Source organism: Rhinolophus sinicus, linkage group LG15, assembly GCF_036562045.2.
Source record: "Rhinolophus sinicus isolate RSC01 linkage group LG15, ASM3656204v1, whole genome shotgun sequence".
Taxonomy (NCBI): domain Eukaryota; kingdom Metazoa; phylum Chordata; class Mammalia; order Chiroptera; family Rhinolophidae; genus Rhinolophus; species Rhinolophus sinicus.
In genome coordinates this window covers 13,724,187-13,739,456 of record NC_133764.1, presented here as the reverse complement: position 1 = coordinate 13,739,456, position 15,270 = coordinate 13,724,187, and the positions used below count along the sequence as shown (strand labels likewise).

Genomic DNA, 15,270 nt, shown 5'->3' with positions numbered 1-15,270 from the left:
TGCCATGGGCCCCAAGGGCATCAAGACTCTGCCTCTGAACCAGAGCTGCTTTCCCGACTAACTTCAATCTGGAGAGATGGTAAGTTATCTAACCGGCTCTTCTTTTGGCGAGACTGTTCTTTCTCCTTAATCAGAGCCCCCCATGCCCTTTGCAGCTCGGAGTCATCTTCCTCAGTGCTGGGAGCCCTGTGATCCACTTTCTTCGTGTTCTTTTCTTTGGTCTTGGATGCAGAGCCTAAGCGAGTCCATAAATTACCTGTTTGGGTGAGAAGGCATTTCAGTCTTGGCAGTCAGTGCTGGGAAGCAGGGGCACTGCCCACAGCTGATGAGCAAGAAACACTGGGGCGGGGGCTGTGCTACCTGAAACCACTGCGCAGTCTTGGACACGTCATCTCATTTCTCTGCAAACTGAGCGATCTGGACCCAAGGGGAGATTCTCAGCTAGGAGATGTGCACCCCCCCACCCCCGGAGTACCAGAACCGTGGGGGAGGCTGTTTATGCCACACCTGTCCCTACCTGGTGAGACACATCATTCTGTGTACAGCCTCATTCTGCCAGGGGTGGGCCACCCCCAGAGCACTCCCAGCTATAACATTCTGCAAACTGATGGGCCTGCTACACTTAATTTTTACAGATTCTGCCTACTATCCATTAATTTAAAAAATATACTTTACTAATATCTAATAGAGAAACGTATGTTTAGAATTTCGTAATATAGCCACACTATAAGGCAATTAGAAGTTTTACTTATAAAGAATGTAACAATGACTACAATAAAATGCTGTATGAAAAAGTAGGATACGTATATGGACCAAGACTGGAATAGCACACATGAAACTCAAAAAGTATTTGTGCTAAACAGAAAGAATCGGGGTGGGTCTCTTTGCTAACTTCTAAATTTTTCATACTGTTACCATTATCATGATGATGATTATGGAAGAGGGAAAATAATTTATGATTGGCATTTGCTGTTTCCTGCCTCCCGCTAACAAAGTACTTCTATGCTTACCAATTCCCATCCCCATCAGCGTGAAGTGTCACCAACCTGATTTCTTCTCTCGAGTATCAGAGTAGAGACCTTTAATGTCTTGCCTGGGAACACCTAGCCTACTATGTACATCAGAAAAAGGCTCTCTCCGAACAACGGGGTTACTAGTCTTTTCTGGAGAATATGGTCTTTTTCCTAACCGCTGGCGTATATCTAGAAAAAGAAAAAAAAGGTACAGCTGTTACCAAGAGTGTGTGCTTTTGCTATCTGTACTGTCAACCTGAGGTCACTACAGGATCTTGTCCAAATCTTCCTGAGTGAGAACAGAGGGCCCAACACACTCAAGCTTCTAAAAGCCTTCTCTCTACTCAGTCTGGATTCCCTTAGGAAAATTAGGATGCAGGGGCTGAGAGGGGGGAGGGGGGAATCTCAGCTGACTGCTCCAGAAAGGAATTTCTGAGGCAGAATCAACTGTCTTGTTTTTAGTTTTTTGTTTCTTTTAAGTAGAACCAAGCAGACCACATAATTGACAAACATTTCAGCTAACAAGCTATCCTTAAAAGTCCCTGAGGGCAGAAGCCACCATCTTTGAATATATAAGTTCTCAATAAACTTACTACATTTATGAGATTGGCAAAAAGCAAAAGACCTGGGGGCGGCTGGTGAGCTCAGCTGGTTAGAGTGTGGTGCTAATAACACCAAGGATGCCGGTTCGATCCCCGCATGAGCCAGGGAGCTTTGCCCTCCATAAAAAAAAAGAAACAAAAAGCAAAAGATCCAGGGAAGATGTCCCAAATCAAACCTGCGTTTCCTCCAGTCCCCCCAGAAATCTGCCTGTCCTCCTGAGTTCCCTCTAACAGTAAGAGCAACGAAAACACGTTCACGACCAAGTGACTGCTAGGGCTGGTGCCCGTCGTGCTTATTCCGAGAAAGCAGCATCCACCCTTCCGGCCGTCAGGCCTGAGCCCCTGGTTTCCCTCCCTCTCCCCTCTGACGTCCCAGTGCTGAGTCTTCTTCCTTCACAAGGGTTGACATTCTCATTCAGTCTGTCTCCACAGTCCCTGACCCAGTTCAGGCCCTTGTGACTTACTTAACTCTATACCCCACCCCACTCTGCCCCAAGGTGATCTTTCTAACTTGGATATAAGATCAGGTTACTTCCTCAAAATACTACGTTTGCCAAATGAGATCCGATTCCCTCCCCCAAGACGTTGCTCTAAAGCCACTTTCTCTGAGCAGCATTCCACAGTTCCACCAGTAGATCAGCTCTCCTCGCTGCTCCCACAGCCCACTGCTTAGATCCAACAGGGCACTTCCTCCATTCTGCTTTGGGTGGAATTATCTGAACGTGTGCACTTGTGTTTCTCCCCAAAGGCTCCCAGCACCTAGCCCACAGAAGGCATGGCCAAGAACCCGCTGTATGTGTCTGCACATATAAACTATCTAGTTCCAATTCGTAACCACTGCTACAATAACTCAACTTCATTTCTAGTATCTTTATATATAAAGCCAACGACATACAGAGTAAAATAATTGTTGGGTTCAAAAATATTGAAAGCTAGTACCATGTTTCCCCCCAAATAAGACCTATTCGGACCATCAACTCTAATGTGTCTTTTGGAGCAAAAATTAATATAAGACCCAGTATTATACATTATATCATGTCATATATCATACCATATCATGTCATATCATATATCATATCATATCACATCACATCATATCATACCATACCATACCATACCCAGTCTTATATTATAGTAAAAGAATACCCGGTCTTACATTAATTTTTGTTCCAAAAGACACATTAGAGCTGACTGTCCAGCTAGGTCTTATTTTCAGGGAAACACGGTATTGCAAAAGTCTGATTATTTTCCATGCCCTGAAGTTCCAATGCCTAACCCAAAAATTACAAGTGATGAACCAGAACAACTAAATTGGTCCACAAACGGCAATGTTTTATCTAAGAACCTATCCGTGACGCAGTTTGCTTTCTGGAGCTCAGAATGAAGCCCAGAAACACAACTGAACAATACCTGATTTAGTACTGCTGCCTGATGGCCGTGGACGTGTGTGCTGACGTTTTTCATCTAACAAATGTCGGACATCTGCAAATTTCTCAGATGGTAACTTGTTACCAATTCGGTTTTTGATATTGCTTGTGGCTATAGTATCTGCCTTCATGGAGTTCCTTAAAAAAAAGAAAAGAGCACAGTTAACCAACTTCAACTGTGGGACCATGACCATGCAACAATCTTATACTTTTGAGAAAACAATTTAAGAAATCCAATCTAATCTAATACAGCCAATATTTATTTACAAATACCATACATTGGTAATTATTTGTTTACAAAAGTCATGATCAGCCTGCTGAAAAGAGATCAGGTGGGGTGAACGGCTTCCTGAGTTTTCCAGGGTGGTTCCCACACATATTTGAAAGCTACCACAGAGAACCTAACTGTGAGGCCCATTCTCCTGAGACAAACGTTAAGTAGAGGCCTGCAAAGAGCTTGGGGTCTCTGCTCACGCAGGCTGGGATCTGGTGGTAGTCAAGATACAACAGTTTTCAATCCCCTTCTTTTTACTATCAGAGAGGTCTGCTACCATGCAGACCAGTATTATTCTGGCGCATTCACCATTAGAAAGTTCTCTGCAAACTGAAAATAAGGATGTGAACAAAGCCATACAAACAAACCTGCTTGAATGTTTTTCTCTTTCTCAAACTACACCACCAAGAATATTTAGAGTGCAGCCAGATTCCAAACCTTTGAGTGTGCATACGGTATCTGCCCTCAGGAATCTGCTCATCCCCACTAGTCATCAAAGAAATGCTCATTAAAATAACTATTTTTTTGTCCATGAAATTAGCAAAAATTAGAAAGTGATAATACCTAACACTGGTCAGTATGTAAGTAACAGGTGGCAATATAAGTGAATAAAACCTTTCTGGAAGGAAATTTAGCAACACCAATGCTTAGGCACGTATATTTTTTGTACAATAACTGGAATCCAAGGAATTTATCTATTAGTGCAACAGTAAGAAAACAGAGACCTCAGTGTCCACCAATAAGGGATTGGGTTAAATAAATTATGATACTTTCAAACAATGGACTATGTACAGTTGAAAACAGCAGATGTCTACTATATATTAAATGGAAAAAGCATATTGCAAAAAATAAAAATAGCGTAACTTCACTTTTGTACAAATACGGTTATAATTTCTCATTATGTATACGCATAAAACTACAGGAAGGTTATTCACCCAATTGCCTACAGCCCTTATCTTAGGACAGAAGGATTACACAGATGATTTTCACCTTTTATATTGTCTATAGTTTTTATAACAAGGATCTCTTCTTGCGTATTTTGGACACTTTTATTTAAACTCTACAAAGGACTGAAATTAGAACAGATAATGTGATTATAAAGTTAAGCGGAATTAAGAGGAAGTTAGTGATTAGTATTTAACATCAAATTAAAAGGTAGTGTTGACAAAAAGAAAAAATATTTGTACCTAATAGTTTTCAGCTGCGATTCCACTTCATCAGCATACATAGTCATTTTCATGCTTTTCTTTGGTGAAGGAGTGGAAATCATTTTCAGTTCTAGATCATAGTCCATTTCATCGGAGTCTGAGCTGCTGGCACTGGACCGCCGGGACGTGCTCCGCTCCCGAGGCTGCTTGAGAGCCGGGAGCTCGTCCTGGTACTCGACCACCACCCTGTCGTCTGCGTCCATGTCCTGGTCCTCCTCCTCCTCCTCCTCTTCCTCCTCCTCTTCCTCCTCTTCCTCCTCAATAGGTTCCTCGGGAACATTCACTAGTCCTAAGGAATTTAACCAAAAACCATTAGGAGATGCACCAACACTAACAAGTCTGATTTTCTATTCACTTTGTGACCTTTTTTTTTTTTAAAAAAAAAGGAGGTTCACATCCCCAAGATTTTATTGGAGCATTATCTATAAAAGCGTCAGTCTGGTTACCATTCTGAGACCTGTAACAGAAGAACGGCTAGGTGAAGTATGATCTAGCAGCCTATGGAATATTAGAACGTTACCTATAATACAGTCCATCATCATTATTCACAGATCCTCATTTGCAAGTTTGCTCAGTTTATTTCTAACTCCAAAATCAATACGTGCTGTGCTTTCATGGTCATTTATGGACATGTGCAGAGTGGCAAAAAAACCTGAGTCACTAGACACGCACATTCCCAGCTTAGGTAAAATAAAGCGGGGCTCTGCCTTCTTGTTTCAGCTCTCACACTGTAAGTATCCTTTTCGCATGCTACTGAACGCCATGTTTTTCACATCTTTGTGCCTTGTGTTGCCTTCACTGCTTAGTGCCAAAGCTAGTGTTCCTAGGAGCCAGGAGACTTGTCATGTGCCTCACAGTGAAATGCGTGTGTGAGAAGCTCTGTTCAGGCGTGAGGCACAGTGCTGTTGCCTGTCAGTCCAATGTTTGTGAATGGACAGTATGTATTCAGTAAGGGGTCTTGAAACAGAAACACACATCAAACAAGGTCATGTACTGATTAGCTGACAGAAATAGTGTGACCAGAGTATTTGCTACTTCAGTGATCACAGTGACGTTACAGAACATAAATAACCCTCAGAAATAATGAAAATCAACTGTAACTTCAAAGTTCACGGAAACACGCTTACAAGTGGAGGAAGCAGAATATAAAACATATGTTCACAATAATTATATTTATTATGAAAAGACACAAATAGAAAAAATGTAAACTGAAGTGAGTTGTTATATTAATATGAGTGCTAGAATTAGGGGCAATTTACTTTTTAAATTCTTTAATATGAATAAAAGATTATATGACGAAAATATCTTAAATATCTTAACGTAACTGAAATTGGAAAAGTGTAACTACATTCAGATGAAGATTTTAAATATATAGTTTTCAATATACACATTACATAGACTTCACCTCTCCCTGCTACACAGATAAATGTGTATGCACGTTATTCCACGTTTGTACGCTGAATTAACTCGTTCTATAAAGCATGTATAAGATTCCACGAATTAGGTTCAAAATAAAAACAAATCCTTATAAAACATAATGGAAATGGTTCTTTTATAATAAGCATAGGAAGGGAGGGAGGGAGGGAGGGGGAAGGGAAGGGATAGAGAGAGGGAGGGAGGGAGGGAGGGAGGGAGGGAGGGAGGGAGGGAGGGAGGGAGGTAAGGAGGGAAAGGAGGGAGAGAGGAAGAAAACCCAAGTCATGATATCCCACTTTTCTGAGGTATTCATGTGCATAAGCCAATAAGCATAAAACACTAGAAACAGCAGCCTGTTATCATTACCAAAGGAACAATAAAATTAGCTAATCTGGTAATTTAAAATTTGTTTCATGCAGCTTTTGATATAAATAGTAGAAAAATTAGATTCCTGAGCATAGTTTTATTTTAATTTTCCCTAAATCATATTTGGCCTTTTTTGTTAGAACAGCTTTTATAACATCATTCGACCTCTTTGTATGGGCAATTTAAAATTAATCGTGACTTGACTTACTTTCCTATATGTTGGCAGAGGGTGAGGGCAAGGAAGAGAGGATGATAAAGTTTGGAACCTTAAAAGACTGTGTTAAGAATAAAAATATGATTTCGGGAGCCAAACATGTGTCTACCCAAGAGCTGAGCAGGCAACTACCGGAATGTCGGTGCTTATAGGACGTCAAGCCAACGTCATCCCCAATCAGGGCTCTCTTCTTGATCACATCCCGCTGAATGCGACGGGAATGATATCTTCGCTTCCTGCAACATTGCCAAAATAAGCACATAGTCAAAAACCAACAGGAAGGACCTCAACACTCACTCATTACTGTCAACGCCCTACTGACGTGATGCAATGTCAGGCGCTAACACAGACATCTGAAACTCAGCGTTCTCACACTATTTACCACAGTTAAGAATCCTGCATTCTTCCCTCGTCTTCCTTCCAGTCCACACATGGTGTTGACATTCCACTGCAGAATACCAACTAAAGGATTAAGAAAAGTTTAAGTCCTATTTAAACTATTGTATTTTACAGTTTTGGACTCACCAAGAATTACTAAGAATTCCTTTCATGCCTCCGTAATTTGGATTCCCATATTTCATGTAATACTGACTTCTTCTGGCTGCTCCAAGTTCCTTTTTGTCATCTAAAAATTAATTACAACCGTTACCTAGGATTTCCTGTGGGTGTGAAAACAATGTGCAATGGTTAAAAAGACACACGGCTGTTTTCCGTAGCTGGAATCAGATTAGCACAACCTGCCAGCAAAAGGGAAAGCTGCACTGTAAACTTCACTGAATGCCTGAGAGCAGAATGGAGGGGGTGGAGCACGATACAAGGTGGACGAGATGACGTTGCCACTGAGGAGCTGACTTCAAAGAGGAAGCAGCACTAAAACCGACCAACAATACAAGAGACAAGGTTCTAAGAAGCGTGAGAAGCTTCAGTCGTGATACGTGTTCAGGAATCAAACTTTCTAGATGAGGTGGCATTTTCACTGGCCCCGAAAGACGATATTTATTTCTGTCTGACAACACTCCAATTAACACAAAATCAGGATTAAAGAAACAGACACTACATAATTCCATGTATTTAAATAAGCCATTTTTTTCTAGTTTATTGTGATTTCCTCAAAATGGCTTAAAGAAAACAGCACAGTACCATGTATCTAGAATGCACTCAAACAGCCACTGGAATAGACGTAGAAAAGATCCCACTTGTCAAGTTACAACACCAGTTCATAGGAAGGAAAGGTGGTCAGTGACCACACACACTTTCATAATATAAAGGTCTCTGACAGCTTCTTGGGTGCTCACTGACTGCAAAGGAGGAACACCCCCTGTGAACAAAGCCAGTGCTTATGTAAACTTGGTGGCACAAACCAGTATGTGCCACCTACAAAAAAACATGCCCACCAGCTCCTTGGAAAAATGGCTAAAAAAAAAAAGGCTGGTTCCAGATCTGAGGCAGGGAAAATACAAGTTGAACCTAGAAAAACAGTGTGTTTCATTGTGTCCTAATGAAAGTGATCAAAGAATCATGGAGGCATGTCAAAATCACACAGCTCGAAGGGGCTCTGCTGGTCAAATCATGACAATTCATGAACCAAAATGATAGCAATGGATGCAAACCCACTGAATAAGACTCCACGAGTCTAAACTGATATAAACAAATAAATAAATGGGTAAAAGGGAAAGCTCTTCCTTACAGCAGACTGCCAACTAATAAAGAAGTGATGGAGTAAAAAGGTCAACGGATGCTAAAATTACCGAGTGAGTTTGATGAGCAACAGGCTACTTACATAATCTCAAAGTATCGCCCCACAAATTTTAAAATTACAAATGTAAAAATAGTAACTTTATAGTGTAGAGAAACCTGGTGATCATTAATTTAACAAAGTGATACAAGTTAACATCCCCAGGAATGGGACAAATATCACGTGCCTCCTGATATGACGCACTGAAAACGACATGACATCACTTCCACGGTATTCTTGCCTAAAATGCACAACCCACGTTTAATCAGGAGGAGACATTAGACAAACCCAAACGAAAGGTCAGTCTATAAAAAACAACGAGCCTATACTCTTTAAAAAATGGTCCAGTCAAGGAAAAGAAAGCAAAGGAGTAGTTCCAGATTCAGGGAGACTGAGGAGACATGGCACATACTTCAACACTCAGTCCTAGAGTGGATCCCAGTTTAGTGGGGGACGGTACAAGGGATAATCCAAATTTATTTGAGTTATCATCATCATCATCAAGAACTGCTAACACAGCACTCACTGTGTGTCAGGCAGTGTTAATTTACAGAGTGGGGCAATTACTGGAACAACTGACAAAATCTGAATGTGGACTGTGGGTTAGGTTATAGTGTCGTTATCAACACTACATTTCTTGACTTTGGTAACTATACTATGTGTAAGACAAAGTCCTCATTCTTCAAAAATATATATTGAAGTATTCAAGGGTGAAGGGTTGTCATCTCTAACTCTCAAACAATTTTAAAAAACTGTGTACAATTTAAAAAATATTGTTTTTAATATGCACCAAAAATCATTGTGCATAAAACGCCTTATGAATTATTAGAGACTTGATTTAATTCCTCAGGGAATTAGAGCTGAATGGCACTATTAGCAATGTCCAGGAGGATATTGCTATGATATACACATATACAATTGTAAAAGGTTTTCATAGTTCAGGTGATAAATTGGCTGAAAAGCACATGAGGCAAACCAGCTTTAAAAGAAAATAACTTACTTTAGCCAGAAATCACAAAAGGATACAAATAGCTAACATTCACATTCAAAGACAGAAACTCCGACTCAAGCAGCAAGCCATCGCGTCATAAGCTCAGAATATTATAGTTGGAAGGGATTTTGAGATTACTTGATCTGACTTTCGATTCAAAAGAGAAGGATGTCACTCAATAATAAATCACGTTGGTTAAAAATAAATATCAATACCAAATATCACATTTACCTTTTGTAGCAAATCTCATGAATAACCTATTTCCTTTAGCAAGTTTGTTAGCTGGACGAAGATCATTTCTTAGCAGAGATTCTTCTTCTACCTGAGATAACGTGTCCAACTTAAGAAAAAAGAGCATTTCAGTATAAAAATTAAAGCCTTGCATATTTATTCAGTAGCAAAGCTAGCACTGATTAAGCAAGAATTCTGCTGTTAGTTAATACTCCATCAGCATTACAGCACGAGTTCCTCTGTGTGTAGAATTTCTAAGCCAGAGGTACTCCCTGATCACCTTATCTACAAAAATGGTCTCCATCATTCTCTGCCCACTTACCCTTTCCTTCATAGCACTCACCGCTTCCCGACATTATCTTACACATCTGTGTTTCTGTGTACTGTCTGTCTTCGCCACTTGAATGCAGGCTCCAAGAGGGCAAAGACTGTTTAGCTTGATGCTATACCCCCAGCACCCAGATTTAGTATACAGTAGGCACTCAACGAATATTTTTTAAATGAATCCACTTTAAGTTTTCCAACAATAGTATATAATCTATTAGGAAACAAGCCCTTACTTGCTGCTTCTTTATCTTACTGATCAGATAACACTTCAAAGTACTTCTCAATAAAATCTTTTTCTTTTACACAGTAGTGTGAGTACTATTCTAAGATCTCAAGATGAATCGTTCATTCTAGCCATACAAACTTAAAGGCCAAGAGCCTGGTGCACCCTCAGAAGGTCTAACGGTGAAAGCCGGAGGAAGAACACAACTTACTAAGTCTTTAAGCCTTAAATAAGAAGACAGGAAGCAGTTTCTTACAGTCAAACCTTGCATATATCTTTGCCCTATTACTAACCTCTACATCACTTGAGTTTTCATCTTCCACTTCTCCTTCTTCAGCCTCGTCATCCTCTGAACTGTCTTCCTGCTTGTCTAAAATGGAATGAGGGACAAGGTGAGCCTTCACAGAACTCCATCTCATCATTTAAAAGCCCGATGTTTTCTCCTCCTATTTATTGATGATCCAAAGGATCATAGAAATAAGTGGTGATGAGAAGATGTAAAATACGCTGCACAGAAACCCAAACCAACAACGTCAATAACGGGACCTTCAGCCCCAAAGGCCCTGTTACCTTTTTTACTTTTCTCTGATGACTTGTCCTCACCGGCATCCCTGCTTCTTATCTTATCCAGGGCTGGCAGAGAACTCATATTGATCAGGGCCCGTGTGGCTGTCATTTCATCCAACCAAACCACATTACCTAAAATAAAATATAAAATAAAATGTTACACTGAGTCCAAATGGTAACTTCCTTGAGAGCAGAGACTGCATCATACTCACTGATACAGCCTCATCTAGCTACAGACTGGCATCCATAAGTGTACAACCAACTAATGAAAAGGACAGAAAGTGGTAGTAAAACTTCCTTCATGAAGTTAACCTAGAGCTGCACTCCCAAGCTTGGTTCCACAAAATAGTGGTCAATGATTCCATGAAAAAGGGTTCTATATATTAAAACTGCCTGGCACACAGTGAGTGCCATGTGTTAGCAGTTCCTGATGAGGACAGTGATGATAATTACCAAATAAATTTGGATTATCCTTGCCTGCCCCCTATAGGTAAGCTGTCTGCTGTGCCGTCATCTGGACAGGCTTGTAAGTGACGCTCCCTCATTGTCAAGTATGGGAGATGACGGTATCATCATGGGATACATGCAATGAAGGCATGACAGACACTTGGCTTTGTAGCAACTAACCAAATTCACTTCTTTAAAGAAAAGAATTTAGCAAGAAAAATGTTTTGAGAAGTCTTGTAGAAAAGAAACCTGTTTAAGTGTTTAAAACAGCATTTATATCTCAGTTTGAGAAACGAAGGTCTAAAGAGTCTCATCTTTGTTACTGACGTACCACGTCACCTTGGGTTTCTGATGTACAGTATGAGGTAGTTGAACTGGATATTTCTAAGGGTCCTTCCAACGCTGATATCCCTTAGCTGGTTTTAATGACTTAAACCGTAGTTAGCAAACTACAACCTGCAGCCCAGATCCAGTCTGTCAAATGCCATTTATTTTATTTATATGTAGACCAGCTTTATCTCAGTATAATTAATGTACAGTAAACTACACATCCACTGTCTGTTTTTTGTAAATAAAGTTCTACAGAAACAACCAGGCTCATTCCATTACGCACTGTCTATGTGGCTACATTCATGCCACAATGGAAGAGTTGAGTAAATGCGACAGAAACTATATGGGCCTGCAAAGCCCAAAAATATTTATTATCCAACCCTTTAGAGAAAAAGTTTACCAATCCCTGATTTGCACAGTGTTAAGGAAGAAGGAAAAAGGAGAAAAATCTTTTACTCAGTAATGTTTCCTCTTATTTCAGTGAAAACACTGAATCAACATCTTCTAAAGAAAGCAATCCAGAAAACCAGGCTGCTATACAGGGTACATCCTAGTAGGTGAGCAAGCTGGCAGTAACTAAAGCCAAACTAGAAGTGAGTCAAGACAAGAAGCCAGCAAAGTGGTCACCATAGGTCAGGCCAGACTTGGAGCTGCGAGGCAAGTTAAAAATTACAGTTATAACATTCACAAATGAAACAGCTCAATTGTTAGGGTAAGCAGGTGAAATTCCAGAAAACACAGTCCAAAGCAAGCAGAGATGAGAGGTCTAATACAGTGTCAGAGGGTTCTGGTCTAGTATTAGGTTAGAGACACTTAGGCAGAGCCAGCTCTCTGTACAGCAAGTTGCAAAGACAGTCTAAAGCCCTGAAAATGCAGCCCTCAGCCCCAAGTCTATTCAGTTGGATCCACCCCCTTGTTGGGAAATTGTGGGAGTTAAAAAGGCCTCAATCATATACATTGGACTCAGATGCCAGCAACCAGCCTCCTCAACCCTGGTCACCACCTCTGAACTGGCTTAGAATACTCCTGGGATATAACCTGGCACACAAGATAATGCATTCTGGTTCTCATCAATGGGCATTTTTTCCTCTCCTAGGCTAACGGCAAAGGTCAGGTACAGACAAGTAGTCTGAGCCATAACCATTCACGCTGAGATGGCAAGAACACTTTTAAAATAAAAAACAAAAGCATATTAACGTCTAAGTAGTGCTTTGTCTTGTGCACCTGAAACTAATAAAATAAAAAAAAAAAAAAAATAAAGCATATTTGGGGCGACCAGTTAGCTCAGTTAGTTAGAACGCGGTGCTCTTAACAAGGTTGCTGGTTCAATCCCCACATGGGTCACTGTGAGCTGCGCCCTCCACAACTAGATTGAAACAACTACTTGACTTGGAGCTGATGGGTCCTGGAAAAACACACTTAAAACACATTTTTTGCGGGAAACGAGTAAACTCGTCATATCGCTTTTTATACCAAAGCGCGGGAGACGAGAATAACACATATTTTGCACCTCTTTTTAAACTAAAACACTGAAAGTTTCATAGAAAAATATCAAATAGATCGAAAGATATGAATATTTTACAGAAAGTCTAATTTTGGCGAGAAAATGTCAAAAAAGCCCCGCGTTACGACGCGATTTGGCGGGAAAATGCCCGCTTACAAAGCGTTTAAAATAAGTAAGTTTAAAAAAAACAGGGCCGGCCCAGTGGCTCAGGCGGTTACAGCTCCATGCTCCCAACTCCGAAGGCTGCCGGTTCGATTTCCACATGGGCCACTGGGCTCTTCTCAACCACAAGGTTGCCAGTTCGATTCCTCGCCTCCCACAAGGGATGGTGGGCAGCGCCCCCTGCAACTAAGATTGAACACAGCACCTTGAGCTGAGCTGCCACTGAGCTCCCGGATGGCTCAGTTGGTTGGAGTGTGTCCTCTCAACCACAAGGCTGCCAGTTCGACTCCCACAAGGGATGGTGGGCTGCGCCCCCTGCAACTAGCAACAGCAACTGGACCTGGAGCTGAGCTGCGCCCTCCACAACTAAGACTGAAAGGACAACTTGAAGCTGAACGGCACCCTCCACAACTAAGATTGAAAGGACAACAACTTGACTTGGAAAAAAGTCCTGGACGTACACACTGTTCCCCAATAAAGTCCTGTTCCCCTTCCCCAATAAAATTAAAAAAATAAAATAATAATCTAAAACAAAACAAAACAAACAAAACCCAAAAGCATATTCAACAGAAAACTTGGGTGTACTTACAGGAGGTGTCATCCAACCATTCAATGTGAGCCGGAGGATATTCTTTAAAATAGGAAAAGATGTCCTGGGTACTCATCTCATCTACTCCGCAAATGTAGATTGTCTCTAGTCTCACTTTGGGGATTGCTAGAAAAACAAGACACAGAAAAGATGACACAATTTTACCATCTGCTATTGCACATCCTCCAGTCCCCTTTATAACAGTGTAGATAACGTGTTTAGAAAAGAAATTTGCTGAACGAGATAGCAATCATTTCAAAAGAAAATGAGAGATGACACCAAGGTCAACTATTTTAATTTTTATCACAGACCAATAGCTTTAAACAAATGACTAAATTCAGAACAGACATATTTGGCTGAGAAAGATTAAACAAATAGCGTTGATAAAATATATGGTATCTCTCCCCGAATTAACCTGTTTTAATTAAAGTAATACCAAATTCAACAGGATTTTTCATTGAACTTGAAAAACTGATTTAAAATGTATGTCAAAGAGAAATGTGCAATAGTTAAGACAATTTCTGAAAAACAAGAAGGGTCTCCCCTGGGTATAAAGCAAGGAAGGAAATTAAAGAAACCCTACAAATCAATTAAGAAAATGAGAATCCAAAATAAAAATGGGCAAAGGACATGAGCAGGCAATTCACACACCAGGAAATACAATAAACATATGAAAGATGACTGACCTCACAACTAATTAGGAAAGTGCATATTGAAACAAGATACCAGTTTTCATCAACTAGATTTTTATAAACTTTGCCTTTTATTACCAACTGTAGCTACTGTGGGGGAAAAGAGCCACTCCCTCTGCTGGTGGGAGTGTGAAGTGGCACAGCCACTCTGAAGGAAGGACAAATTGGGAGTGTCCACCACAATCGGTGTTTAGCCGCCCCAGAGGCACAGAATTCTATTTCTCAGTATCTCCTCTAAACAGCTGTGGCTTCCCACAGCAGCTGACACAGATGCTCTTTGTAGCACAACTTCTAATAACCCAGTAGTTATCAGAGTCATATATCATGGTGTAAGTACATGAAATCAAACATGGTTGAGCACATAACAGAATACTAGTTAGAAACAATGACATAACTTATACACCATCGAAAGAGTCTAAGACACCTTATTGAGTAAGAAAAGCAAGGAGCAGAAAAACATGTATCATGTGATGACACTAAAAAAATTAAAACAAAAAGCTAACATATACTTTCTAAGGATGCATATTTGGGAAAATAAAGATCTAGGAAAAGGCCTGGTGTGATTCACTCCACACTGATAACAGTTGTTATCTTTGGGGAGGAAGAAAGGTTGAGGCTGAAATCACAAAGGAACCTCAGCCCTACCAGGACTGTGTTAATTTTCTACTAAATACTTTCAATCCATTACCTCACTTAATCTTTTTACTTGTGAAATATGCAAATATATCAATAAGAAAAAATAATTTTTAAGTATCTGTAGACCCAACATCTAGCATTATGTTTAGTTTCTTAAAAAGATTTGAGGCAAATAAAATGTTACGCACAAAACGGCCCTGTGTAAGCTCTCCATGTCCCTTCTCTCCCTCCCTTCTCTGCTGTAATTCTGTCAAGAATTCAATGTCCATTACTCCCAAGTATGTTTTGATATGTCCTATAGTACTTTTATGTAAAA

The 15,270-nt window shown here is 40.3% G+C and overlaps 1 protein-coding gene across 1 annotated transcript in view; it reads right to left on the bottom strand.

Moving 5' to 3' along the window:
* Window positions 1-15,270, bottom strand: part of NCBP3 (nuclear cap binding subunit 3) — a 34,255-nt gene that overhangs the window by 9,009 nt on the left and 9,976 nt on the right. Inside the window, exons 4-13 of the mRNA XM_019743796.2 lie at window positions 13,627-13,752; window positions 10,598-10,726; window positions 10,321-10,397; window positions 9,478-9,586; window positions 7,046-7,145; window positions 6,653-6,756; window positions 4,504-4,813; window positions 3,026-3,180; window positions 1,047-1,202; window positions 94-256 (exon numbers count right to left, since the gene is read on the bottom strand). Coding sequence (XP_019599355.1) covers window positions 94-256; window positions 1,047-1,202; window positions 3,026-3,180; window positions 4,504-4,813; window positions 6,653-6,756; window positions 7,046-7,145; window positions 9,478-9,586; window positions 10,321-10,397; window positions 10,598-10,726; window positions 13,627-13,752 — 1,429 coding nt within the window. The remainder of the gene's footprint in view (window positions 1-93; window positions 257-1,046; window positions 1,203-3,025; window positions 3,181-4,503; window positions 4,814-6,652; window positions 6,757-7,045; window positions 7,146-9,477; window positions 9,587-10,320; window positions 10,398-10,597; window positions 10,727-13,626; window positions 13,753-15,270) is intronic.